General features: G+C 67.0%; 1 protein-coding gene across 1 annotated transcript; it reads left to right on the top strand.

Annotated features, from left to right (window-relative positions):
• The first annotated feature begins 16 nt into the window (after positions 1–16).
• On the top strand, positions 17–27184 carry MUC5AC (mucin 5AC, oligomeric mucus/gel-forming). The gene is made up of 53 exons (XM_042904828.1): positions 17–96; positions 374–381; positions 1481–1540; positions 2104–2163; positions 2377–2638; positions 2911–3025; positions 3386–3476; positions 4229–4338; positions 4447–4660; positions 4772–4897; positions 5048–5165; positions 5431–5569; positions 5780–5890; positions 6398–6467; positions 6544–6681; positions 6767–6931; positions 7254–7348; positions 7565–7691; positions 7890–8145; positions 8224–8276; positions 8572–8672; positions 8858–9009; positions 9086–9224; positions 9331–9444; positions 9553–9732; positions 10394–10633; positions 10854–11010; positions 11538–11666; positions 11864–12026; positions 12390–12433; positions 12528–12716; positions 13322–14077; positions 15956–16333; positions 16850–16934; positions 19263–19753; positions 20004–20209; positions 20638–20812; positions 20986–21236; positions 21332–21515; positions 21987–22194; positions 22436–22614; positions 22968–23055; positions 23163–23266; positions 23479–23510; positions 23898–24069; positions 24315–24416; positions 24629–24666; positions 24969–25091; positions 25176–25274; positions 25557–25676; positions 25893–25956; positions 26075–26189; positions 26532–27184. Exons 1-53 carry the CDS (start codon positions 17–19, stop codon positions 26836–26838), a joined length of 8283 nt encoding a protein of 2760 aa, XP_042760762.1. The 3' UTR covers positions 26839–27184.
• The last annotated feature ends 202 nt before the right edge of the window (positions 27185–27386 follow it).

Below are 27386 nucleotides of genomic sequence, written 5' to 3'. Positions count from 1 at the left end.
CCCCTCCCTCCGCAGGATGGGTGTCGGCCGCAGGAAGCTGGCCCCGCTCTGGGCCCTGGCTCTCACCCTGGCCTGGGCCCAGCACACAGGTGAGGCGCCCACTCACCGGCTCTCCCAGGCTGGCCCTGGCCGTGGCCTGGCATCCCGGTGCTTCCCCCACATGCCGGGAGGGCAGCAGGCCGCCCAGACGCCTTGCCCGGGCCTCTGGGCGGGCGAAGTGTGGCCGTGAGTGGCCCCCGGCAGCCTGGCCCCCGGCCCCGGGCCCTGAGCCGTCTTGGGGGTGTCCCAGCTGGTGGGGTTGGGGAGGAACCCTCGGGGACTGCGGGGGTCCACGTTGGGGGTGGGGCCTCTGAGGCTGGGCTGCCCCCCTGAGGCGAGGAAGCAGGAACCCAGCGTCTCTGAGCCCCCGCCTGCCTTCCCTGGCAGCGGCCTGCAGCCCACTCACTCCTCCACCCATGTTGCCCTGCTGGTCACTGCCTCTGCCCCCCCCCCCCCCAAGGCTCCGGGCTGAGCGGGTTCTCGGGCCCCTGGGCCAGCCTGGCGGAGCGGCCCTCCTATCCCTGGGTCCCCCTCCCCATGCACCCCCAGTTTACCCGCTCATTTTCCCCATCTGGGCCTTATGGGGGCTTTCTGGGAGCCTCAGCCTTGGGCCGAGGGTGTGATAGCGAGGTCCACACAGCGAGGATGCTGGCGGCGGGGGGGAAGGACTCGCAGACCCTCTGCGGCCCCCTCCCCCCAGGTCTGCACCTCACTGCCTCCACTTCCCAGGGGCCAGCTGGGTTCTGGCCGGGCGTGGGGTGGCAGTGTGCAGGAGGGGCCAGGGGCCTGTGTTCCCGAGGCACTCAGCACAGAGGGGACCATGCCACGGCGCCCCGTGTGGCCCATACACTTCAGTCCTTGGCTCTTGCCGCTGTGTGTGGGGCCAGTCCCTACCGGTGAGGGCAGCTGGCCCCTGCAGGGCCAGGCCCCTCCTGCCACGCTGGCGTGGCCTCTGAGGGCCTCAGAGATCGGCCTTCCAAGCCGCGCCAGGTTCTTGGGGCGGCCTCGGGGCCGACACGGCCAGCCCTCAGCTCTCCTGCCCTGTGCCCCCCGTGCTGAGCCGCCCCCCGTGCGGTGGCCCTGAGCACCCCCTCTACAGTGCAGCCCCACCCCACTCAGCTCCACATTCCCCATTCTGTTCCAAGCTGTCCTCCAGACCGCTGGCTTTACTGTTGGACCCTCCACGGGCTGCTGTGCAGAGTGGGGAGATACTCAGTGAATGCAGGGCTCCCGGGGACACCCTGTCAGGGCCAGGGGACCCCCCCTCTAGGGCTTGGGGAGCCAGGCTGAGGTAATGCTCAGAGAGGATCGTGGCTCAGCCCGGACCTGGCGTGGACGGTGTGGACAGAGACCCTCCCAGCGTCCCCAGCCCTGCACAGAGAGAACCCCCACCTGTTCTGGCCCCTTCTGCCCGCCCGCCCATCCCTCTCTTCCTCCGTAGGCTCTGTGGAACATGGCCACGAGTACCTGGACCTCCTTCCTGTCACCCAGGGGCCTGCTGGTGAGTCGGCCCCCCACCCCCGGTCAGGGCTGCCCCACTCGGGGCCAGGGGCCCGCTGAGCTCACGGCGACGTCCTGCTGTCTCCCCGTAACCCCCAATATTTCATCCACGTACGCGTCCTCGTGGCCTGGGGGTGGGGGCTGGTGGGGCGGCCTCCCCGGGTATTTCTGTGCCGCCACTCTGGGTGTGTGGCCCCGAAGCCCAGACAATCTGCCTGCATTTCCCGGAACTGGGCCCACGGGAGGCTCATCCACACCTGGCCTCTGCGCCCAAGGTTGACTTTTGAGATTCTGGGCGTAAGAAAGTCCCAGGTGTGAACAGAGTGCAGGGCTGAGAGCTCCCGGCCCCTCGGGATGGCGCGGCAGAGGCGCAGGGCGGAGGCGGTCGCTGGAGGAGGCTTTGCTGCCCGAGTGTACGTGCAGCCCGGCCCCCCCGGGGCGCCTTGCGGCCACGGCCTTGGAGAGGCCACCTCCAGTCACCTTGTGTGGGGGCCAGAGATGCCTATGCCCAGCAGAAGCCATGTGCGTGGGGGGCGCTGTGTGACCCTGCCCCTGCTCCCGCAGGCGACCGGCTGCAAGGCGTGACCATCCTCCCCCCTCTGAGGACGGCGCCGGTGGTTCGAGGTGAGGGAGGGCCTGTGAGGCCGGGCTGGGAGGGGGCAGCTGGGCGGGGTCTCGCTTCCCAGGTGGACCCGGGAGAAGTGCTGGGAAAGGGCCCCAGTCGCCAGGAGGTTCTGGGTCCAGGCGGCTCCTCCCCGGACGCCCGGCCCTCGGGCAGCAGTGTGCTGGACTTGGGGGCATGGGGGCGCCCCTCAGGACTGCCCTGGCTCCCCACAGCCCTGAACCCCGCGCACAACGGGCGGGTGTGCAGCACCTGGGGCGACTTCCACTATAAGACCTTCGACGGGGACGTCTTCCGCTTCCCGGGCCTGTGCAACTACGTCCTCTCCGCGCACTGTGGGGCCGCCTACGAGGACTTCAACGTCCAGGTCCGCCGCAGCCTGGAGTCCAATGTCACCACGCTGGCCGGAGTCACCATGAAGCTGGATGGCATGGTCATCGAGTTGACCAAGAACTCCATCCAGGTCAACGGGCTCCCGTGAGTCTGGGGGGCTGTGAGGGGGACGTGGGCTTGTCCCCGAGACGGGGGCCCACCGCCCCTCCCCCGCTGGGGCCCCGTGCTCTTTTCCTGCCCTTGGAAGTGGTCCCCTCCTGGTCCTGTGACCCCAGGGCTGCAGACTCCCCTGTCTCCCCCACTCCCCCTGCTGCCACTGTCCACAGGCACTGTGCTCGTGTCCCACGCGTGACCGCAGGGGACCTCGCTGCCCCCTCCGTGCCCCTCGCCGCCTCAGCCGCGCCCTCTCTCCGCAGAATCCAGCTGCCTTTTGGCCAGTCTGGTGTCATCATCGAGCACAGCAGCAGCCACCTGAAGGTGGTGGCCAGGCTGGGCCTGGTCTTCATGTGGAGCCGGGACGACAGTCTCCTGGTGAGGCCGGGGCCCAGGGCTGGGGTGGGGGGGCGTCTCCAGCCCAACAGCCTTCCCAGGGAGGGAAGAAAGTGCTCTGGGCAAGGGTGGGTGGGGAGGTCAGAGAAGGTCCCCAACAGGGTGGGGGAGGAGGGGGCCCAGGTGCTATGGGGGCGCTGGGATCTACACCCCCCGATGGAGACCCCGCGTGAGTGGGGTGTCCCCTCCAGGACAGAGAGCCCTGCTCTGCATTGTGGGGGCCGGGGGCTGGTCCACGGTCCCTGACAGCCCCTCCTTGGCAGTGTCCCACACCTCGTCTGTCCCTCCCGTCCCGAGACGTCCCTGGCAGGGCCAGTGGCTGACGTGTCCCTCTCCTTCCAGCTGGAGCTGGACGCCAAGTACTCGAACCAGACCTGCGGGCTCTGTGGAGACTTTAACGGTGTGCCTGTCTTCGACGAGTTCGTCTCCCACGGTGAGCCCCTCCCCACGGCTGTCCCACGTGTCTGCTCCGGGCCCCTTCCCCGGGGCTCCCCGGAAGGCCGCCTTCCAGGGTCCCGGGCCACGTGTCTCCAACTTGTGTGCATGTGCACGCACACCCGCACCTGCACAATCCCAGCACCCACAGGCACACCTGCCCGCACCCTCAGCCGTGCGCCCGGAGGCTCATCTGGGGGCCTGTGCTCGGCGCGGCTGCTCTGGGGAGTGGATGTGTAACCAGGCACCCTCCTCACCTGAGACCAGAGTCCCACCTCCCATCAGGCCCCGTCACTGTTGCTCGGGCCTCCAGACTTCGCCGCCAAGAAGTGGGACCCGCACGAGCCGGGGTCCCCAGCCCCCAGGTCCCCTTCGCCAGGCCCGTGAAGCCCCACTTAGGGCTCACCCATAGATGCTTCTGGCCGTGAGGGAACGAGCCTGCCCACGCGTCCGGTGGCCCTGGCCCGGCAGGCCCAGCGCAGGCTTGGCTGGGTGGGGGGGGGGGGGACAGGGGGGAGGTCGGGGTCACTCTCCAGCCCTCTGGACTACAGGCCGGCCCTGGGCTTGGAGAGCCTCAGTCAATAGGCCTCCGCCCTCGGCCTGCAAGCCCCAGAGCCTTGGCTGTTTCCCCAGTCTTCAGACACCCTGAATGTCCCTTGTGGCCACTGCCTAACCCAGCAGCGTGGGTGGGGGAGCAGGGGCAGCCGGGACGCCGCGGGCAGCCTGGGGGACGGCTTGTGCTCCCCGCAGGTGTCAAGCTGACCCCCATCGAGTTCGGGAATCTGCAGAAGTTGCACGGCCCCACGGAGCAGTGTCAGGACCCTGCACCTGTGCCCCCGCTGACTTGCTCACTGGGCGCCGTAAGTCCTGGAGGGAGTGGGGGCGGGGGCCGGGCTGGGGGGGTGGGCTGTGAGTCCAGAGGAGAGTCCGGGGCCTGGACTCAGCACGGCCCCCCGGCTCGGCCCCAGGGCATCTGTGAGGAGATCCTGAGCAGCTGGCCCTTCCGGGGCTGCAACGCCCTGGTGGACGCCAGCAGCTACGTGCGGGCCTGCCGGCAAGACCTCTGCCTGTGCGAGCACGCCGAGCTGACCAGCTGCGTCTGCCATACGGTCGCCGAGTACTCCCGCCAGTGTGCCCACGCCGGGGGGCGGCCCCTGGACTGGCGCGGCCCCGACCTGTGCCGTGAGTGCCCCGGCCGGCCCCAGCCCCGTCACCGTGCTGCCCTGCCTCGGTCCAGAGGTGGGGGCAGGGTGTGACCACCGCCACCCCCCGCCCCCGTCCTCTACCCTGCAGCCCAGACGTGCCCCCTCAACATGCAGTACCGCGAGTGCGGCTCGCCCTGCGCGGACACCTGCTCCAACCCGGAGCACTCCCAGCTCTGCGAGGACCACTGCATGGCCGGCTGCTTCTGCCCCGAGGGTGAGAGGGGCCCCCACCCCCGCCTGCCCCCCGAGAATCACAGAGGCGTTCTGGACCCCCGGATCTGAAGGGCCCCCGAAGGGCAGGGCCGCCTGGGGCGGAGGGCTGGTCTCCTCCACATGCTCACGCGGTGGCCGCCTGCTTCTGCAGGGACGGTGCTCGACGACATCGGCCAGACGGGCTGCATCCCCGCACCCCAGTGCGCCTGCGTGTACAACGGGGCCACCTATGCTCCGGGGGCTGTCTACTCCACAGACTGTGCCAACTGGTAGGACCCAGGCCCCTGCCCTCCTGTCCGTCACCCCAGACGCGTCCTGGGACGGCCCCTCGGAGGCCAGGGCCCAAGCGCTGGGTGTCATCCCTCACCTGGGGCCCTGGGCACTGGCCAGTGGCTCTCCGCACGGACGCCGAGGGGCCCCGGGCTGTGCAGTGATGCGGGCAGGCCTGGGCAAGACCCTTGTCCACCTGCCGGTGAGGAGGGAGGGGCTGGGTGCTCCGGGGGCCGCGCTCACGTGGTCTCTACCCGCACCCAGCACCTGCTCCAGCGGCCGGTGGAGCTGCCAGGAGGTGCCATGTCCTGGCACCTGCTCGGTGCTGGGGGGCGCCCACTTCTCCACGTTCGATGAGAGGCAGTACACAGTGCACGGAGACTGCAGCTACGTGTTGGCCAAGGTACGGGCCCCGGGGTCCTCGCTGGGACAGAGCGGCTGTCACACGGGAGCCCCTGCCTGGGCTGCGTGCAGCGGCTGCCTCTGAGGCCACCCTGGGAAGATGCCCCGGCTCCTGGTACCAGCCCCACAGGGAGCCAGGCGGTGGGGGGGGGTGGGGACGGACGCAGGGGGCTGGGGTCTCTGGGCAGAGTGTGAGCACTCGTGTCTGCAGCCCTGTGACAGCAGCGCCTTCACTGTGCTGGCGGAGTTGCGCAGGTGCGGCCTGACGGACAGTGAGACTTGCCTGAAGAGCCTGACCTTGAGCCTGGACGGGGGGCACACGGTGAGGGCAGATCCGGGGGGCCTGGGCGGGGGACACACGGTGAGGGCAGACCCTGGTGGGGGCTGGTGGGGGGACATAGTGAGAGCAGACGTGGGTTGGGGGGAATCTGTGTCCCTCGTGGCAAGTGACCTCTGCCCAAGCCCTCGATCCCCGTGTGGGCGGCGAGTGGCCAGGGGGCATGGCCTGAGGATCCTCCCACCCCACAGATCTCTGAGTGACGGTCCTCAGATGGAGCAGCTCAGGGAGGGACCGGGGCACGTCCGGTAGCTCGTGCATTGAAGGCAACATCCGTATTTTATAAAGTCACTTGTGTTTCTACGTGACTGAGAAAATGCGGTCCTTGAAGGACACGCAGACAAGCTGAGCACAGGGTCATCGGCCCCTCTTCGTGGGAGCCTGTGGCCTCCACGGGCAGGGGTCTTGCAGGGGCACGTCAGGGCCTCTGGGGCCACTTGGGGCGCTGGCAGGGCCCCGACTCGCCCTGACCCTGCTGTGTACTGCTCCCAGGTCATCGTGGTCAAGGCCAGCGGGGAGGTGTTTGTGAACCAGATCTACACCCAGATGCCCGTCTCAGCAGGTGAGGGCGCCGGCCCTGGCCCCCTGAGGGTGCCGCTGCTCACACCCCGCTGAGACCTTGTCCCCTGTGTCCACAGCCAACGTCACGCTCTTCAGACCCTCAACCTTCTTCGTCATCGCCCAGACCAACCTGGGTCTGCAGCTGGACATCCAGCTGGTACCCACCATGCAGGTGTTCCTGAGGCTGGCGCCCGAGCTCCGCGGGCTGACCTGCGGTAAGCGGGGCCGCCTGCCCCGGGGGCCGGAGCCCGCCCTCGGCGGCCGGGGCTCTCGGGGCCTCACGCTGCCCCCCTGCCCCAGGCCTGTGCGGGAACTTCAACCAGAACCAGGCCGATGACTTCCGGACCCTCAGCGGCGTGGTGGAGGGCACGGCCGCCGCCTTCGCCAACACCTGGAAGACCCAGGCCGCCTGCCCCAACGTCAAGAACAGCTTCGAGGACCCCTGCTCCCTCAGCGTGGAGAACGGTACGTGGATGCATGTGGCCCCAGGGCCCCCTGCGTGCTGGTGACCCCCTCCCCCCCGCCCCCCGCCCCCAGCCACGAAGGTCCACTCCGGGCCCGAAGGAGCGATTCAGGGAGTTCACAGGCAAACTCCCCGGTGGCCGTGGTAACTTCCGGAAGGAAAGGTACAGGGTGTTGTGGGGGTGGTGGAGGCGGCCCTCGGTGTGCCTGTGGGCCACAGACGGGCGTTCGGAAGGAGCCAGGAGCCTGCCCGCTCCAGGCGCCGCCCTCTGCGGAAGGCGCTTCTGTGTGACCCCAGCTGACCTCCCCGCTCCTCCGTCCACAGAGAAGTACGCTCAGCATTGGTGCTCCCGACTGAAGGACCCCCACGGCCCCTTCGCCCAGTGCCACGCTGCCGTGAGCCCCGGCACTTACCACTCGGTAACGGCCTCCCCCTGGCCCGTCCCCTCTGGTCCGGGCCAGCCTGGCTCTGCTGGCTACGGAGATCAGGGGCCGTAGTCCTTCCAGCTCCCACCTGGAGGGGGTCTGCCGGGGGTGGGGGGGCCCCCGGCGCCGGCTCGAGGAGGGGCCCCAGAGGAGGCGGGGGGCAGCGTGGGGATGCTCGCTGAGTGTGGGTGACCACGGCCCCGTCCCCAGAACTGCATGTTCGACACGTGCAACTGTCAGAAGAGCGAGGACTGTCTGTGTGCGGCCCTGTCTTCCTACGTGCGCGCCTGTGCCGCCAAGGGGGTGCTGCTCAGAGGCTGGAGGGACGGCGTGTGCAGTGAGTGTCCCCGAGGGTCCCCCGGTGCAGGAATACACGCTCCGTGGCTCTCCCTGCATGGGGCTCCCGTGCTGGCCGGGGACCCCGCGGCTGGAGCAGGCCCGGGGTGGGCAGGGCAGCGGGGGGGGGGGGTGGCCGGGGACCGGGTGGAGACCTCCGCCCTGCGCTGAGCGCCGCCCCCTTCCCGGCATCCTGCAGCGAAGCCCATGGCCACCTGCCCGAAGTCGCTGACCTACCACTACCACATCGGCACCTGCCAGCCCACCTGCCGGGCCCGGAGTCACGAGGACGTCACCTGCGGCATCCGCTTTGTCCCCGTGGACGGCTGCGCCTGCCCCCAAGGCACCTTCATGGACGAAGCGGGCAAGTGTGTGCCGGCCACCAGCTGTCCCTGCTACCACGAGGGCTCCGTGGTCCCCAACGGGGAGTCGCTGCACGAGCGTGGGGCCATCTGGTGAGAGCCCCTGCCGGCTGGGCCTGGGGAGCAGGGCGGCTGAGGTGGGGGGGCCCTCTGACCGCCCTCTCCTCCCAGCACTTGCACGCAAGGCTTGCTGAGCTGCATCGGAGGCCACACCCCTGCCCCAGGTGAGCCCTGAGAGCGGGAGGGAGGGGCTGTCATTTCCACGCCAAGCTTCTGGGCGGACGCGCCCAGGTCAGTGTGGCTGGCGGGGGGGGCTGACACGTTTCTGCGTCTGGCCTGGTCTGTGCCCTCTGGGCTCGGGGAGGGGGTGGCGAGGGGGTGGGAGCAGGCCTCTCTCGCGCCCACGCAGCACCCGGCCGGTCAGGCCTCGGGGCGGCACACCCCTGGCTGCTGGGAAACTCTCAGAGCCAGCCTGGCGGGTGGCGGCTGGGGGCCCCTCAACGGCCCCTGCCTCCCCAGTCTGCACCCCGCCCATGGTCTACGTCGACTGTCGCAATGCCACGCCGGGGGCCGCCGGGGCCGGCTGTCAGAAGAGCTGCTTCACCTTGGACATGGAGTGTGTGAGTGTTCCCCACGCCCCCAGGGACCCCTCGTGGGCACCCGCCGCGTGGCCCTCTCAGGCTGGGCCCAGGAAGACCCCTGCCCGAACGCTGTCCGGGCCCCCTGCAGGCCGTGGCGGGGGGACCCTCTGCTGTCACCTCCGCCGTCACCCCCGGCCCCCTGACCTGTGTGTTGTGCCCCACAGTACAGCTCCCGGTGCGAGCCCGGCTGCGTGTGCCCCGATGGGCTGGTGGCCGACGGTGAAGGCGGCTGCGTCGCCGTGGAGGACTGTCCCTGTGTGCACGACGAGGCCAGCTACCTGCCCGGCCAGACCATCCGGGTGGGCTGCAACACCTGGTAGGCGGGGCCCCGAGACCCCACCCCGGCCCGGCCGGCCCCGCTTCGGCCTGACTGTCTCCCCCACCTCCCTCAGCACCTGTAAAAGCAGGATGTGGCAGTGCACACGTGAGCCCTGCCTGGCCACCTGCACGGTGTATGGGGACGGCCACTACATCACCTTCGATGGACGGAGCTACAGCTTCAGCGGCGACTGCGAGTACACACTGCTTCAGGTACACGGTCCCCGCCCCCCGCCCCCCGCCCCCGGCCAGCTGCCCAGGCGGTCCCAGTCCCCACCCCCCCCCCCCAACTGCCGCGTCGGCCTCCGCCTGTCCCCAGGACCACTGTGGTGGGAACAGCACTGCCAACGGGACCTTCCGAGTCGTCACGGAGAACGTCCCCTGCGGGACCACGGGCGTCACCTGCTCCAAGGACCTCAAGCTCTTCCTGGGGGTGAGTGGGGGGCCGGGTGGGAACGGGGGCAGCCCCTCAGAGGCCCCGGGGAACTCTTGGAAGGTGAGCGGGGACGGGCCTGAGGGACCCCTTCCCCCCCCCCCGCAGAGCTACGAGCTGAAGCTGAGTGGCGGCAAAGTGGAGGTGATCCAGAAGGGCGTGGGGCAGGAGGCCCCCTACTCCATCCGCCAGATGGGCATCTACCTGGTGGTGGACACCGAGGTCGGCCTGGTGCTGCTGTGGGACAGGAAGACCAGCATCTTCCTCAAACTCAGCCCCGAGTTCAAGGTGGGCCCCCGCCCCAGGACGGCCCAGACCGAGGGCCGGCTGGGAGGGCTGTGGGGTGGGGGGCACACACAGACGGACAGAGGAGGGATTCAGCCGGCGTGCCTCGAGGGAGGCGGCAGGTAGGAGGTCTGCCTGTGTCCACTGCACGCCGTGGCTCCTTCTCCCAGAGCTGAAAGTCCCTCCAGGCTGTGGTCCCAGGACGCGCCCCTGGACGCTCGGGGGGAGGATCCCTCCGGCCTCCTCCGGCTTCTGGGGCCCCAGGCGACCCTCTGACCTCTGCCTGCAACCTCACGTTACTGTCTTTGCTCTGTGTGTCTGTGCCCAAATGTCCCGGTCCTACGAGGACACCAGGCCCTGTGTCCTCAGCCAGGATGCGTCCGTGCTAGCCGGACCTCCACCTGCGGAGGCCCTATTTCCACATGACGCCATCTCACGGGTCCCCGGTGATCTGAGCCAGTCTTTGGGGGACCCCTTTCCTACAGGAGGGACACCCCCATGGCCCCGAGCGCTAAGTGGGGCCGTGCCCGGGAGCACTGAGCTACCCTCCCCCCCGAGGTGTCCTGGGGACATGCAGCCCCAGGGGGAAAGGAACGGGGGCACGGGAGGCGGGGACAGGGGCTCTGGCACTTGCTGCCTGTGTCCTGAGCCCCCTCGTGTGCAGGGCCGGGTCTGCGGGCTGTGCGGGAACTTTGACGACAACGCCGTCAATGACTTCACCACGCGGAGCCAGTCCGTGGTGGGCAACGCCCTGGAGTTTGGCAACAGCTGGAAATTCTCCCCGTCCTGCGCCGACGCCCCGGCCCCCAGGGACGCCTGCACCGCCAACCCGCACCGCAAGTCCTGGGCCCAGAAGCAGTGCAGCGTCCTCAACAGCGCCACCTTCGCCGCCTGCCACGCTCACGTATGTGGGTGCTCCCGGGGCGCCTGGGGAGGAAGGGACAGAAGTGGGGCTGGCATCGCCTTCCACCTTTTGGACCAGCCCGTGGTCAGCCCCGCGGGACCACGAATCTGCTGTCCCTGAGCAGCGGGAGAGACGGCCCAGGTCCGGCCACGCCCTGGGCCTGACCCCCAGCAGCCCCGGGGAATCCGGCCCTGAATCCGAAGCCTCTCTCCCCCGCCAGGTGGAGCCCGCCAAGTACTATGAGGCCTGCGTGGGCGACGCGTGTGCCTGTGACTCCGGGGGCGACTGTGAGTGTCTCTGCACGGCCGTGGCCGCCTACGCCCAGGCCTGCCACGACGCGGGCGTGTGCGTGTCCTGGCGGACCCCGGACATCTGCCGTGAGTTCACGGGATGTGGCGTCGGGGCAGGGCGGGCCCCCACCCCAGGGAGCGACACACTGCGCGGTTAAGGCTGGTCGCCCGCGGAGGGGGGCGGTGGGTGTCGGAAAAGAACGTGAAATGGGGAGGGGTGTCACCGATGGACAGACGGGAGAATGTTCCGGAACCCAGAGGGGTCAGTAGGGCCCTGCTCCCCCACCCCGCCCGCCTAGAACCTGGCCGGAGGGGAGCGTAGTGGGCAGCCGCCCCGGCCGGAGTCCCCCACCCTGACAGGCGGCACCCCCGAGGAGCCAGGGGACCCGGGGCTGCGTCCGGTCACGGGCATTTGGGGCCCACACCCCCCGAGGCCCCATGCGGGAGGCACAGGGGAGGGACGGGGCTTGGTCGAAGGTCGGGGTGCGGGGGGAGCCCGGCCGGCCGCCGGGTGGCCCTGGAGGCCGTCGTTGCCAGGGCGGCGCCCCGCCTGGGGCCGCTGATGGCTCGCTCTGGCCGGAGCCGGCCCGCTGAGTCGGCCCCCTCACCTGCAGCCTTGTTCTGCGACTACTACAACCGCGAGGGCCAGTGCGAGTGGCACTACCAGCCGTGCGGCCCGCCCTGCATGAGGACCTGCCGGAACCCGAGCGGCCGCTGCCTGACCGACCTGCCGGGCCTGGAAGGTGAGCTGCTGCCCTGCTGGCCAGAGGGGCCGCCTGGGGTCCTGGGGTCACGGCGGGGTCTGTCCTGGGGGCCCGGGGTCCCAACCCCCGGAGGTGCCGCTGTGGGTGCGGCCTCGAGCTGGGTACTGAGCCAAGGCGATGGGGGTGGGGCGGTCGGGCAGGCGGTCGGCTGGGACTCAGGCCTCTCTGGGCTGCAGGCTGCTACCCCAAGTGCCCGCCAGAAGCCCCCATCTTCGACGAGGACCGGATGCAGTGTGTGGCCACGTGCCCCACGCCCCCCCCGCCGCCGCCCTGCCGCGTCCAAGGCAAGTCATACCGGCCGGGGGAGATGGTGCCGTCTGACAGGAACTGCCAGTCCTGGTGAGTCCTTGACCAGAGGGGCAAGCAGCTGGAGCGTGTGGGGTTCGACCCTCGCCCTTCGGGACGGACGGGGGGCGGGGGGGGCCGCGGCCTGAGGCGTTGAGGGGAGGGGAGAGGAGCGGAAGGGGGTGACGCCGAGTCACGAGGCCGCCCCAAGGCCGCCGGAGCAGATGCCCCGAACGGGAGGTGGCCGTCGGGAGGTCAGCGGGGAGCGACGCCGGCCCCCAGTGGTCACTGACCGGAAGGGGGTCCCTGAGAGGGTGCGACCTCGGCCTCCGTGCCCAGCGGCCGGGGCCGAGGGCCGGCTCCGGCACAGCGGCGATGCCCTCGCCCCCAGACTCACCTTCTTCCTCTCGTCGCCAGCGTCTGCAGCGAGAGTGGGGTGCAGTGCGTCTACGACACCGAGGGTGAGTGGCCGGCGGCCTTCCTCGGGTCTGGGGTCTCCAGGTCCCCGCCCGTCCCCCCGCCCCTCACGTGCCCGGCACCCCCTCCTCCTCACAGCCTGTGTCTGCACCTATGACGGGCGGCGGTTCCGCCCGGGGGACGTCATCTACCACACGACCGACGGCACGGGGGGCTGCATCTCCGCCCGCTGCTCGGCCAACGGCACCATCGACAGGACGGTCTACCCCTGCAGCCCCACCACCCCCACGCCACCAACCACCTTCTCCTTCTCCACATCCCCGTTTGGTAAGGCGGGGCCGCCCCTCGTGTCGGGAATCCAGGAGGGGACCGGGGGCCGGACGCTCGTCATCTCTGCAGCCAGGAAGGGCCCGCTCGTCCAGCGTGCCGGGCGGGACCGGCGTCCTCAGCTGTGCCGTCAGGCTGGGGCCCCTGGCACGGGGTAGGGCTCTGACAGGGGACCTCAGGCAGGCCTTTGGAGGGAAGGGTCACCGGGAACAGCCCTGGGGAGTCCTTGCCCCATCGTTGCCACCTGCCTGTCTTAGGCCACACCGAGGGTCAGGTAGCCCAGCTCCTCTCCCTCTTAAGGGGGTCACCCTTAGAGCCCTAGCGGACCTTCCCGAAAGAGTGCAAATTCTGCTCAGGGTGTAAACGAGATCGATTCACCTATTTATTCAACTGCTGTGGGCTCCACACATGCCCTGTGCCAGGTGTGTCCCGGGAACTTGGTCCCTGTGTTTCCCAAGCTCCCATCACAGGGGGGGACGGTCATGCAGACTGACACGGTGAGACGTGCAAGGCAGCTGACCGACAGGGGGACGGGGACAAGGGGTGACAGGGTGCCTCGGGGAGCCTGAGAGACTTAGCCCTCCCGCCTTCTCTTCTGCCCTCAGTCGTGAGCTCAACACGTCCAGCCCACACGTGCCACAGCCCTGCCAAGAGCACGGTGCGGCCCAGCACTCGGAGCGGTGTCCCTGCCTCCACCCCGGGCACGACCTCCGGTCCTCCCATGAGCCCTCCCCGGCCCCGCCAGGCCTGTGGGGAAGATTGCCGGTGGTCACCGTGGCTGGACGTCAGTCACCCGGGACGGGGCATCGACAGCGGTGACTTCGACACGCTGGAGAACCTCCGTGCCCACGGGCACCAGGTCTGCCCGGCGCCGAAGAGGGTGGAGTGTCGGGCTGAGGACGCCCCCGAGGTACCGATCCAGGTCCTGGGGCAGCACGTGGAGTGCAGCCCAGCGCGGGGCCTGACCTGTTACAACCGCAAGCAGGCTTCGGGGCTCTGCCACAACTACCAGATCAGGGTCCAATGCTGCTCCCCCCGTACCTGCCCTACCTCTGGGGGTCAAACCCAGACCACCACACCTGTCCCAGGGACCACTGAAACCACCCCGAGTACCTCTACACCTGTCCCAGGGACCACTACAATCACCACAAGTACCCCGACACCTACCCCAAGTACCCCTACACCTGTCCCAGGGACCACTGAAACCACCCCGAGTACCTCTACACCTGTCCCAAGTACCCCTACACCTGTCCCAAGGACCACTAAAACCACCACAGGTACCCCTACACCTGTCCCAAGTACCCCTACACCTGTCCCAAGGACCACTAAAACCACCACAAGTACCCCTACACCTGTCCCAAGTACCCCTACACCTGTCCCAGGGACCACTGAAACCACCCCGAGTATCTCTACACCTGTCCCAGGGACCACTACAATCACCACAAGTACCCCGACACCTACCCCAAGTACCCCTACACCTGTCCCAGGGACCACTGAAACCACCACAAGTACCCCTACACCTGTCCCAACTACCCCTACACCTGTCCCAGGGACCACTGAAACCACCCCGAGTACCTCTACACCTGTCCCAGGGACCACTAAAACCACCACAAGTACCCCTACACCTGTCCCAAGTACCCCTACACCTGCCCCAGGGACCACTGAAACCACCCCGAGTACCTCTACACCTGTCCCAACTACCCCTACACCTGTCCCAAGGACCACTAAAACCACCACAAGTACCCCTACACCTGTCCCAAGTACCCCTACACCTGTCCCAGGGACCACTAAAACCACCACAAGTACCCCTACACCTGTCCCAAGTACCCCTACACCTGCCCCAGGGACCACTGAAACCACCCCGAGTACCTCTACACCTGTCCCAACTACCCCTACACCTGTCCCAAGGACCACTAAAACCACCACAAGTACCCCTACACCTGTCCCAAGTACCCCTACACCTGCCCCAGGGACCACTAAAACCACCACAAGTACCCCGACACCTACCCCAAGTACCCCTACACCTGTCCTAAGGACCACTAAAACCACCACAAGTACCCCTACACCTGTCCCAAGTACCCCTACACCTGTCCCAAGGACCACTAAAACCACCACAAGTACCCCTACACCTGTCCCAAGTACCCCTACACCTGTCCTAGGGACCACTGAAACCACCCCGAGTACCCCTACACCTGTCCCAGGGACCACTACAATCACCACAAGTACCCCGACACCTACCCCAAGTACCCCTACACCTGTCCCAGGGACCACTGAAACCACCACAAGTACCCCTACACCTGTCCCAACTACCCCTACACCTGTCCCAAGGACCACTGAAACCACCCCGAGTACCTCTACACCTGTCCCAGGGACCACTACAATCACCACAAGTACCCCGACACCTACCCCAAGTACCCCTACACCTGTCCCAGGGACCACTGAAACCACCACAAGTACCCCTACACCTGTCCCAACTACCCCTACACCTGTCCCAGGGACCACTGAAACCACCCCGAGTACCTCTACACCTGTCCCAAGTACCCCTACACCTGTCCCAAGGACCACTAAAACCACCACAAGTACCCCTACACCTGTCCCAAGTACCCCTACACCTGTCCCAAGGACCACTAAAACCACCACAAGTACCCCTACACCTGTCCCAAGTACCCCTACACCTGTCCCAAGGACCACTAAAACCACCACAAGTACCCCTACACCTGTCCCAAGTACCCCTACACCTGTCCCAAGGACCACTAAAACCACCACAAGTACCCCTACACCTGTCCCAAGTACCCCTACACCTGTCCCAGGGACCACTGAAACCACCCCGAGTACCTCTACACCTGTCCCAACTACCCCTACACCTGTCCCAAGGACCACTAAATCCACCACAAGTACCCCTACACCTGTCCCAAGTACCCCTACACCTGTCCCAGGGACCACTAAAACCACCACAAGTACCCCTACACCTGTCCCAAGTACCCCTACACCTGTCCCAGGGACCACTGAAACCACCCCGAGTACCTCTACACCTGTCCCAACTACCCCTACACCTGTCCCAAGGACCACTAAATCCACCACAAGTACCCCTACACCTGTCCCAAGTACCCCTACACCTGTCCCAAGGACCACTAAAACCACCACAAGTACCCCTACACCTGTCCCAAGTACCCCTACACCTGTCCCAGGGACCACTACAACTGTGAAAAACACTTCGTTGACCCCGAGGCCAATGTCAGTTTCAACGACACCTGAGCCTTGTTTACAAAAGTTGTGCAACTGGACCCAATGGTTCGACAGCAGCTACCCTGGTCCTGGTATAAACGGCGGAGATTTCGACACTTTTCATGACTTGAGAGCCAAAGGACATAAATTCTGTGAAAAGCCCAGCAACGTGGAGTGTAGGGCACAGTTCTTCCCAAACATCCCGCTGGAGGAGCTGGGACAGGACTTGATCTGTGACAAGAGCCTGGGGCTGTTATGCCTCAACAGGAACCAGTTGCCGCCGATCTGTTATAACTACGAAATCCGGATCGAGTGCTGCGAGCTGGTGGATGTGTGCAGAAGCACCACACACCCTGTGACGTCTGAGACCACCTCCCACCTGGTAACATCCAGCTCAACCTCCGTGCCAAAAACCAGCTCAACCTCGGTGACAGAAACCAGCTCAACCTCGGTGACAGAGACCAGCTCAACCTCGGTGACAGAAACCAGGCCAACCTCAGTGACAGAAACCAGCTCAACCTCGGTGACAGAGACCAGCTCAACCTCGGTGACAGAAACCAGGCCAACCTCAGTGACAGAAACCAGCTCAACCTTGGTGACAGAAACCAGCCCAACCTCGGTGACAGAGACCAGCTCAACCTCGGTGACAGAAACCAGGCCAACCTCGGTGACAGAAACCAGGCCAACCTCGGTGACAGAAACCAGCTCAACCTCGGTGACAGAAACCAGGCCAACCTCGGTGACAGGAACCAGGCCAACCTCGGTGACAGAGACCAGCTCAACCTCGGTGACAGAAACCAGGCCAACCTCGGTGACAGAAACCAGGCCAACCTCGGTGACAGAGACCAGCTCAACCTCGGTGACAGAAACCAGCTCAACCTCGGTAACAGAAACCAGGCCAACCTCAGTGACAGAAACCAGCTCAACCTCGGTGACAGAGACCAGCCCAACCTCGGTGACAGAGACCAGCTCAACCTCGGTGACAGAAACCAGGCCAACCTCGGTGACAGAAACCAGCTCAACCTCGGTGACAGAGACCAGCTCAACCTCGGTGACAGAAACCAGGCCAACCTCAGTGACAGAAACCAGCTCAACCTCGGTGACAGAAACCAGCCCAACCTCGGTGACAGAAACCAGCTCAACCTCGGTGACAGGAACTGGGCCAACCTCGGTGACAGAAACCAGGCCAACCTCAGTGACAGAAACCAGGCCAACCTCGGTGACAAAAACCAGCTCAACCTCAGTGACAGAAACCAGCTCAACCTCGGTGACAGAAACCAGCTCAACCTCGGTGACAGAAACCAGCTCAACCTCAGTGACAGAGACCAGCTCAACCTCGGTGACAGAAACCAGGCCAACCTCAGTGACAGAAACCAGCTCAACCTCGGTGACAGAAACCAGCCCAACCTCGGTGACAGGAACCAGGCCAACCTCGGTGACAGAAACCAGGCCAACCTCAGTGACAGAAACCAGCTCAACCTCGGTGACAGAGACCAGCTCAACCTCGGTAACAGAAACCAGCTCAACCTCGGTGACAGAGACCAGCCCAACCTCGGTGACAGAGACCAGCCCAACCTTGGTGACAGAAACCAGCCCAACCTCGGTGACAGAGACCAGCCCAACCTCGGTGACAGAAACCAGGCCAACCTCGGTGACAAAAACCAGGCCAACCTCGGTGACAGAAACCAGCTCAACCTCGGTGACAGAAACCAGCCCAACCTCGGTGACAGAAACCAGCTCAACCTCAGTGACAGAAACCAGCTCAACCTCGGTGACAGAGACCAGCTCAACTTCGGTGACAGAAACCAGCCCAACCTCTGTAACAGAAACCAGGCCAACCTCAGTGACAGAAACCAGCCCAACCTCGGTGACAGAGACCAGCTCAACCTCTGTAACAGAAACCAGGCCAACCTCAGTGACAGAAACCAGCTCAACCTCGGTGACAGGAACCAGGCCAACCTCGGTGACAGAAACCAGCCCAACATCGGTGACAGAAACCAGCTCAACCTCGGTGACAGAAACCAGGCCAACCTCGGTGACAGAAACCAGCTCAACCTCGGTGACAGAAACCAGCCCAACCTCGGTGACAGAGACCAGCTCAACCTCGGTGACAGAAACCAGCTCAACCTCTGTAACAGAAACCAGGCCAACCTCGGTGACAGAGACCAGCCCAACCTCGGTGACAGAAACCAGGCCAACCTCGGTGACAAAAACCAGGCCAACCTCGGTGACAGAAACCAGCTCAACCTCGGTGACAGAAACCAGGCCAACCTCAGTGACAGAAACCAGCTCAACCTCGGTGACAGAAACCAGCCCAACCTCAGTGACAGAGACCAGCTCAACCTCGGTGACAGAAACCAGGCCAACCTCAGTGACAGAAACCAGCCCAACCTCAGTGACAGAAACCAGCCCAACCTCGGTGACAGAGACCAGCTCAACCTCGGTGACAGAAACCAGCTCAACCTCTGTAACAGAAACCAGGCCAACCTCAGTGACAGAAACCAGCTCAACCTCGGTGACAGGAACCAGGCCAACCTCGGTGACAGAAACCAGCCCAACATCGGTGACAGAAACCAGCTCAACCTCGGTGACAGAAACCAGGCCAACCTCGGTGACAGAAACCAGCTCAACCTCGGTGACAGAAACCAGGCCAACCTCGGTGACAGAAACCAGCTCAACCTCGGTGACAGAAACCAGCCCAACCTCGGTGACAGAAACCAGGCCAACCTCGGTGACAGAAACCAGCTCAACCTCGGTGACAGAAACCAGGCCAACCTCGGTGACAGGAACCAGGCCAACCTCGGTGACAGAGACCAGCTCAACTTCGGTGACAGAAACCAGGCCAACCTTGGTGACAGAAACCAGCTCAACCTCGGTGACAGAAACCAGCCCAACCTCGGTGACAGAAACCAGCTCAACCTCGGTGACAGAAACCAGGCCAACCTCGGTGACAGAAACCAGCTCAACCTCGGTGACAGAAACCAGGCCAACCTCGGTGACAGAAACCAGCTCAACCTCGGTGACAGGAACTGGGCCAACCTTGGTGACAGAAACCAGGCCAACCTCAGTGACAGAAACCAGGCCAACCTCGGTGACAGGAACCAGGCCAACCTCGGTGACAGAAACCAGCTCAACCTCGGTGACAGAAACCAGCCCAACCTCGGTGACAGAAACCAGCTCAACCTCGGTGACAGGAACCAGGCCAACCTCGGTGACAGAAACCAGCTCAACTTCGGTGACAGGAACCAGGCCAACCTCGGTGACAGAAACCAGCCCAACCTCTGAGCCCAAACGCAGCACAACCTCTGGTCCTACAATCAGCACAAGCCCTTCTCTCAAAACTGAAACAACCCACTTCACACCCGTGACCATCCCCTGCCAGCCACAGTGCAGGTGGACCAAGTGGTTCGACGTGGACTTCCCGTCCCCGGGGCCCCACGGAGGAGACGTGGACACCCTCGGCAACATCGTCAGAAGGGGAGGGAAAATCTGTCGCCGGCCCGAGTACATCACGCGGCTGGAGTGCCGGGTCGAGAGCCACCCCGAGGTCAGCATCGAGACGCTGGGCCAGGTGGTAGAGTGCAACATCAGCAAGGACCTGATGTGCCAGAACCGGGACCAGAGTGGCGACGTCGGGATGTGCAGCTACGAGGTCCGCGTGCTGTGCTGTGAGCCCCCGGAGCACTGCCCTCGTACTTCTGTGACGCCTTACGCGACTCCATCTACCAAGCCCTCGTCGCCTCCAGAACCGACCTCCGTGGTGTCCACCACGACATGTTACTGCAGCGTGTCTGACAAGTTCTACGCCGCAGGTGTGTGCTGCCCCGGCCACTGTGAGGGAGAGGGAGGGGTCCTTTGTCCCCGTGACTGAGCCACGTGTTGTCCCCGAGGCGGCAGTGAGCCGTCCTCTAGGATTCATCCCGTTCGTTTCTGGGCAGGAGGGCCTCCTACCAGGTCAGCCCTCGGGGCGGACCGCCACCCTGCAGGGGCCAGTCTGCGCTGTGCCTCTCCCCGCCCCCCAGCATGGCCCCGCTGACACCCGCCTGTCCCCTTGTCTGCCAGGATCCATCATTTACAACCGGACCGACCTCGACGGCCACTGCTATTATGCCACGTGCAGCCTGGACTGCCACGTGGTCAGGACGCACTACACCTGTGCCAGCGGCACAACACCTCCCGTCCCAACCACCTCCCCGGCCGGGTCCTCCCCTTCAGCCTCCGTGCCCGTCACCGCGCAGGGATGCCCAAACGCGGTCCCCCCAAGAAGGGTAACTGCCCCCTCCCCGCCCACCGCACAGGCTGGCGCAGGGACCCTCCGCGTCTTTGCAGCTCGGCTGAGTGGGAAAGTCCGTGGCCTCGGGCCGAAGCAGGCAGGCAGGGAAGTGGCCGGTTCTGGTCACTGCCCGGGGTGGGTCCCGGCCCGGCAGCCGGGAGCGCGTGGCCTGGGGTGGAGGCTCGGCTGGTTGCGGACGACCGGGCACCCAAGCGGGTGGTCCAGGCTCTGGGTGGCGCCGGGCAGCCAGGGAGGGCGTGTAGGGTCGGGCGGAGCTCCGGGAGTGGAGACCACGGGTGAGGAACGGGGTGGCGGGGCACCACCTCCGCCCCCTGGAGAGCCCCCCTCGCCAGCCCGGTCCCCTCCCGCGGCTCCTCTCTCAGGGGAGCCCGGCGCCACAAGCCTGAGGTCTTTCCTCCACAGAAAGGCGAGACCTGGGCCATGCCCAACTGCTCTCAGGCCACCTGCGAGGGCAACGGCGTCATCGCCCTGCAGCCACGGCGGTGCCCGCAGGTGCAGCGGCCGACGTGTGCCAACGGCTACCCGCCCGTGAAGGTGGTCGACCCCGACAGCTGCTGCCCGCACTACCAGTGCCAGTGTGAGCCGGGGGCCAGGCTGAGCGGGAGGGAGGGACCTGGGTTAGACACCGGGAAGGCCTTCCGGACGGCAGGCCAGGGGACGGACGGTGCCGGGTGGAATCCTGCCTGAGCCCCAGGGCCCACGGGGCGGGGGTGGGAGGGGGCCCCGCGTAAGGCCGCCGCGTGCCCGCAGGTGTGTGCAGCGGCTGGGGCGACCCCCACTACATCACCTTTGACGGCACCTACTACACGTTCCTGGACAACTGCACGTACGTGCTGGTGCAGCAGATCCTACCCGTGTACGGCCACTTCCGCGTGCTCATCGACAACTACTTCTGCGGGGCGGAGGACGGGCTCTCCTGCCCGCAGTCCATCATCGTCGAGTACCGGCAGGACCGCGTCGTGCTGACCCGCAAGCCCGTGCTCGGGGTGATGACCAACGAGGTGGGGAGCCCCGCCCCGGGCAGCCCCACGCGGACCGGGGCCGGCCGGGGGCGACCCTCACTCTCAACTCTCCTTGGCCCGCCGCGTGTCTCTAGATCATCTTCAACGACAAAGTGGTCCAGCCCGGCTTCCAGAAGGACGGCGTGAGCATCTCCCAGATCGGCGTCAAGATGTACCTGACCATCCCCGAGCTCGGCGTCCAGGTCATGTTCTCCGGCCTCATCTTCTCGGTGGAGCTGCCTTTCAGCAAGTTTGCCAACAACACCGAGGGGCAGTGCGGTGAGCGCCTGTCCCCGCCGGGCTCTGCCCGCGCCGGGCCCTTTCTCCGCTCCGTGCCTGGAGCTGGGAGCGTCTGGTGTGGGAAGGGTCGCCTTGGCCGAGTCCCCCCCACCCCGGAGGACCCATTCTCGGCCGGGGCCGAAACTGCCTCAGGGCACCGAGCCTGCAGGGGGTTCTGCTATCCAGCGGCTCCCAGCGGGTGCGGGTCAGCAGCTCAGGGGGCGGGGGTCCTGGCCGTGTGCCCTACACCTGAGGCTCGCACCTGCCCGTCCCCCAGGGGGACTGCCCGGTGTCTCGGTGGGGGGTGTGTTGGAAGCTCAAAGGCTCAGGTCTCTCAGCCAGGCCATCGAGTGCCGCGCTGAGCGCCAGGGCCCCACCCCCAGCTCGGGGACGCTGCGCGCTCGGGCAGGTGGTGGTGGCGGGGGATGCTCTACTGGCCCCAGTCAGCCTCCCCCGCCTCCCTGGCCCCAGGCACCTGCACCAATGACAAGAAGGATGAGTGCCGTCTCCCCGGGGGCACCGTGGTGCCCTCCTGCTCTGATATGTCCGGCCACTGGAAGGTGACGACGCCCCACCAGCCACCCTGCCACGGGCCACCCCCGAAGCCCACTGCAGTCGGGCCCACGCCCTCGCCCGCCCCCTGCCTGCCTTCGCCGATCTGCCAGCTGATTCTGAGCGAGTGAGATGTGGGGGCGCAGAGTGGGCCTACGGGGGCCCCCCGGGGGGAAGAGGGTCGCTGTGGGTCCGCCAGGGCTGGCCGTGGGTCCGGGCCCGCATCATGACCCCGGGCGCCACCTGGCTTTCCAGCCCAGGGAAGACCTCGAGACAGAAAGAGCCATGGGGCAGCCGGCCGCCCTCCCCGGGGCACGCAGACCCGGGCAGGCCCGAGCTGCCCCACGACCCGGTGCTCCCGGCCGCAGGGTCTTCGAGCTGTGCCACCCTCTGATCCCCCCGCTGGCATTCTACCAAGGCTGCACCTTCGACCACTGCCACCTGAACGACTCCAGCGTGCTGTGCTCTAGCCTGGAGCTGTATGCGTCCCTCTGCGCCTCCCGAGGCGTGTGCATCGACTGGAGGCGCCACACCAACCACACGTGCTGTGAGTGTCCTCCCAGCGGCATCGGCCGGTGCCAGCGTGTGGCCAGGGGCCGGACGACCAGTGGCTGGACTTCCTGGAGGGGGTGGGGGAGGAGGGGGGAGGAGCTGGGGGAAGAGGAGGAGGGGGAGGGGGGATGGTTGGCCCCAGGGCAGACTGCACCCGGCTCCTGGAAAGAAGGGAGGAGCACCCAGATCGGGGACTCGGCCTCGAGCACAGGGGCGGCAGGGCCGTGCACGCAGGGGTGGGGCCGGCGGGGCCCCGCTTCCGGGCTGCAGAGCCCCCGGCGGATGCCTGGGGATGAGTTGGCTCGGGGCCGGGGCCCTCGGCCTCAGGTGTCCTCTCCCTCCTCACAGCGTTCACCTGCCCTGCTGACAAGGTGTACCGGCCGTGTGGCCCGTCCAAGCCCTCATACTGCTATGGGAGTGACAGCACCAGCCTCGTGTATGCACCCGCCTCTCCCTCCTAGACCCGCCCCTGGGGACCCCGGCCCGGCCTTCCCCTGCCCTGGAGAGCACAGGGAACAGGCCGGCCCTCTGCTGTCCCTACAGGGCTCTTCAGGACACTGTCCCCATCACAGAAGGCTGCTTCTGTCCAGAGAACATGACGCGTTTCAGCATGAGCTCTCCAGTCTGCGTGCCTGCGGACTGCCACCGTACGTCCCCACGGTGGGGGGTGGCGGGTGGGGGCGGGGGTGGGGCTTGGGGCTGGCAGGTGCACCTTCCGCCCGAGCGAGTGCCAGGACCAACCGCCCTCCCAGATCTGCACTTCCCAGCCAGGGCCCGGGGGCCCCCCGACGTGGCTCCTGCCCCCGAAGGGCTGGGGGCTGCCACCGCCCACCGCTGACCTCACTCTCTCTCCCTCCAGGGTGCCTGGGCCCCCACGGGGAGGCTGTGGAGGTGAGTGCGCCATGCTGGGGGTGGGGCAGGGCTTCCTCTGGGCGCCAGAGTTTCAGATGAGGGGCAGGGAGGGGCCCAGGCTTCTCCGGCAAGATCTAGGAGGCTTCTATGTGGGGGTGCCCACCCCCGGGGGTGGCCCTGCCCTGTCCTCCGCTGGGACTCCCTCCTGCTCCACTTGGACACCGTGAGGTCACCCACATGGCACCTCCCACCCCATGTCCTGCCCTTGCGGCCACCGCCCTGCACTCTCAAAGCCCCCTTCCCCCGGGTTCCCCCACTGGCCCTCATCGGTGGGCTCCCAGAACCACCTGGTCTGGCTGCAGCCGTCCCCGGACAGGCAGGTGACTGACCCCACAGCCCTGGGCTCACACATGCCTCCTCCTGCAGCCCGGCCACACCATCAGCGTGGACTGCCAGCGGTGCACCTGTGAGAGCAGCACGCTGACAATGAGCTGTCACAGGCAGCCCTGCCCCCTGCCCCCAGCCTGCCCCCTGCCCGGCTTCGTGCCTGTGCCTGCAGCCCCGCAGGCCGGCCAGTGCTGCCCCCAGTACAACTGCGGTGAGTCCGGGCTGCTGCCCCCCCATGCCTTCCGGGTCGGCTTCGGCCGAAAGCACAGGGGCGCCTGCCCACGAGGGTGCCGTGGCACCGGCACTTGGGGGGACGCTGGCACCTGGGGGACCCACCACCTGCCCACCGGGTGGCCGGCCCTCCTGAAAACCCCTGGGGATCACCCCCGGGTGGGGGTGGGAGCTGGCGCAGAGCCGGACACAGGCCCCCGAGCACCTCCGTCCTGCCCACTGCAGCCTGTGACACCAGCTACTGCCCCAAGCCCGTGGCCTGTCCCGAGGGCTCCCACCCGGTCATGACCTATAAGGAGGGGGCCTGCTGCCCCAGCCAGAACTGCAGTGAGTGTCTTCTCTCCGGGCTGCGCTGCGCGCTGCGGGTGGGGGGCCCAGCCTCTCTCGGGGTTCTCCGTGGCTCGGGGTAAAGCTGGATGAAGCCACAGCTGGACCACTGCGGCCGGGTGCCCCGGGGCCGGGCGACTGCCCGTGCGGACAGGGTGGCGGGAGGGCGGGAGGTCAGGGTGGCTCCGTGAGGCTGTTCTCCTCTTGCACAGGCTGGGACGTCTGCAGCGTTAACGGTACCTTGTACCAGGTAAGGACCAGATGGAGGTCCGGACCCCCGGGGCACACGGGACACTGAGCGTTCTCCGCCCCTGCCCCTGCCGGCTCCTTCCGAGCCTGGGCCAGGACCCCTGCTGGCTCGGGTGGCCGCAGGGCAGCTGTGAGCTCTCCCGGGACCACTGCCCAGGGAGGCAAGGGCCTGGGGCTCCCCCTCGCCCACCCAGAGTCACCCAGGGGGACCGGTCTGCCTGGCGGGGGGCCGGGCCTGGAGCAGGGGGGCCGGGGAAGCAGGGGCCCGAGCTCGCCAACACTGGCCACCCTGACCCTCCCCAGCCCGGCTCCGTGGTCTCCTCCAGTCTGTGCGAAACGTGCAGGTGTGAGGTGTCCAGCAGTCCCCAGTTGGACACGGTCGTCATCAGCTGTGAGACCCAGATCTGCAACACCCACTGCCCCGCGGTGAGTGCCTGCGTCCACCCCGGGAAAGCCAGCGCCCGGGCTCGGGCTCCATTTTCACCCCGCCCTATCCACCCCTCCCTGCAGGGCTTTGAGTATCAGGAGCAGAGTGGGCAGTGCTGTGGCCTGTGTGTGCAGCAGGCCTGTGTCGTGAACGCCAGTGACAGTTCCACCCGCATCTTCTATGTGAGTCGTGGCCGCAGGGCCCGGCTGGGGGGGCCCCAGGGCCGGGGGGTGAGTCCCGGGAGGGACAGAGCCAGCACGCCCCTCGCAGGAGCCCCAGGCAGGCCGGGCCTCACCCCGGCCTGGACAGAGCAGCTGTGAGGCGCACAGAGAGGGCAGGGTCTGGCGCACCGGGGCCCCCGGGCAGAGGGGGGCTCCGGAAGCCCACAGGCTGGGAGGCAGACACGTAGATGGGCAGACGGACCTCCCCTGCCCGCTCACCCTGCTGGTGCCTCTTCCTCGCAGCCCGGCCAGTCCTGGCCAGACCCCACGAACCCGTGTTTGACCCACGAGTGTGAGAAGCACCGGGACGGGCTCGTGGTGGTGACCAGGAAGAAGGCGTGTCCCCCACTCAACTGCCCTGCGGTGAGCTCCGGGGACGCACGGCCCCGCCTGGCACGCTGCGGGCCCACGGGAGGCCACGGCAAGATTCGCCTGGGGTGGGGGCGGGGAGGCGCGGTGGGCCCCCTGCAGCACCCACAGGGGCGCCACCTGCTTGCGTGGGGCACTGTCCACTGCCGTGTGACCCCCTGCTTCCGGGCCGGCCGCTCCGGCGCTCAAGCAGCCCCTCTGTCGGCACAGGCCCAGGCCCAGCTGAGTGAGGACGGCTGCTGTCTCGCCTGTCCCCCGCCCCAACCTCGGAACCGTGAGTGCGAGCGTCTGCGGGGGGTGGTCGATCCTGCTCACCGGGGGTGGGGGGGCGGGGGGGGGCCGGGGAGCCATCCAGGCCTGAGCCCCGGCCCCGCCTCCCGTGTCGCCCGCAGAGTCGGCCTGTGCCGTATACTACAAGCGTGAGGTCATCGTGCATGGAGATTGCAGGTCCCCACGGCCCACGAGGGTAGCCTACTGCCAGGGCAACTGCGGGGACAGCAGTGCCAAGTACGTGAGCCCCGACTCCGCCAGGCAGAGACCAGTTTCCGCAGGGCAGCGTCCCCAGGACTGGCTGTGCCGGGCGCCCGGGCCGGAGGGGAAAGCAGGACAGTGGGGGAGGGGCAGACGGTGGGGTCCTGACGCTGCGGGGGGGTGTGTGGGGGGGGTGGCTGGGGCCAGGCCTTCGGAGGCCGATGGAATCAGGCTGTTCTGTTTACTGAGGCCGCGGACACAGTGGCCCCCTTGGCGGCGTGCCCAGAGGTCAGCGGTGGCACGCTGCCGGCCCAGAGTCCGCCGGGGGTGCCCGGGACGGGCACGTGGGGCCGGGTGCTGAGCGGGCCCTGCCCACAGGTACTCGCTGGAGGCCAACACCATAGAGCGGAACTGCAGCTGCTGCAGGGAGCTGCGGGTTTTGCCGACGACAGTGACCCTGCGCTGCAAGGACGGCTCCAGCCGAACCTTCGGCTACACCCTGGTGAAGGAGTGCGGCTGTGTGGGGCAGCAGTGCGGCCCCCGCGGCAACCTAAGCCATTCGGAGGAGCCGGGGCCCTTGCAGAGTGACGAGGAGCAGAGCCAGCAGACGGGGCACACGGGCTGGAGGAGGGGGTCCAGCAGCCCTCGGAGCTCCCGGCCACCTCCCTCCGGGACCCAGCGATAAGGGTCCCGTTCCCCGTAGCCCCAGCTCCAAGGCCGGTGGGACCTCGGTCCAGGCGGCCCGAGCTCAGGACGCACCGCCCGCCCCGCTCTTCCGTCCGTCTGCAGGGTCCACGGCCCTTGGAAGTGTGACGGCCCCGAGGGACCCGGGCGGGCGGGGCTCCTCTGGCCACGGGTCCAGTCTGCTTTTCCCCGGACGTAAGCATCACGGAAGGGTCTTATCAATGACGGCCACTTGGATGTGGTGCCCGGCCATTCGGCTGGCCACCGGGAGGCAGAGCCTCACCCCCTACCTTGGCCCTGGGCCTCGGGAAATGGCCAACTGGTTCCATAAATACATCTGGAGCATTTTGCACCTTGCGGACTCTGTGTGATTTTTAAGCCTGTCCATGAAACCCAGAAACAGGGCGGGGGCAGACTGGGTCCCAGAGGGCGCACACCACAGCCGTGGGGCGGACTGGGCAGACGGTGGGCGGGGCACCTTCTTCAGGGGGGTTCCTGCTGCCTCTGGCTGTTGGGGGCTGGGGAAGAACGCTTATCCATTCAGAGGGT

This window comes from Panthera leo, chromosome D1, assembly GCF_018350215.1.
Source record: "Panthera leo isolate Ple1 chromosome D1, P.leo_Ple1_pat1.1, whole genome shotgun sequence".
NCBI lineage: Eukaryota > Metazoa > Chordata > Mammalia > Carnivora > Felidae > Panthera > Panthera leo.
Note: the sequence above shows the minus strand (reverse complement) of the source record. Positions and strands in the feature narration are given on the sequence as shown.

Excerpts from the sequence above, each read along its gene's own strand:
- MUC5AC (XM_042904828.1), top strand. The coding sequence starts at position 17 with ATGGGTGTCGGCCGCAGGAAGCTGGCCCCGCTCTGGGCCCTGGCTCTC. Across the intron at positions 4,661-4,771 it reads GCGCGGCCCCGACCTGTGCC|CCCAGACGTGCCCCCTCAAC; the intron begins GTGAGTGCCCCG and ends TCTACCCTGCAG. Across the intron at positions 11,011-11,537 it reads GCGGACCCCGGACATCTGCC|CCTTGTTCTGCGACTACTAC; the intron begins GTGAGTTCACGG and ends CCTCACCTGCAG.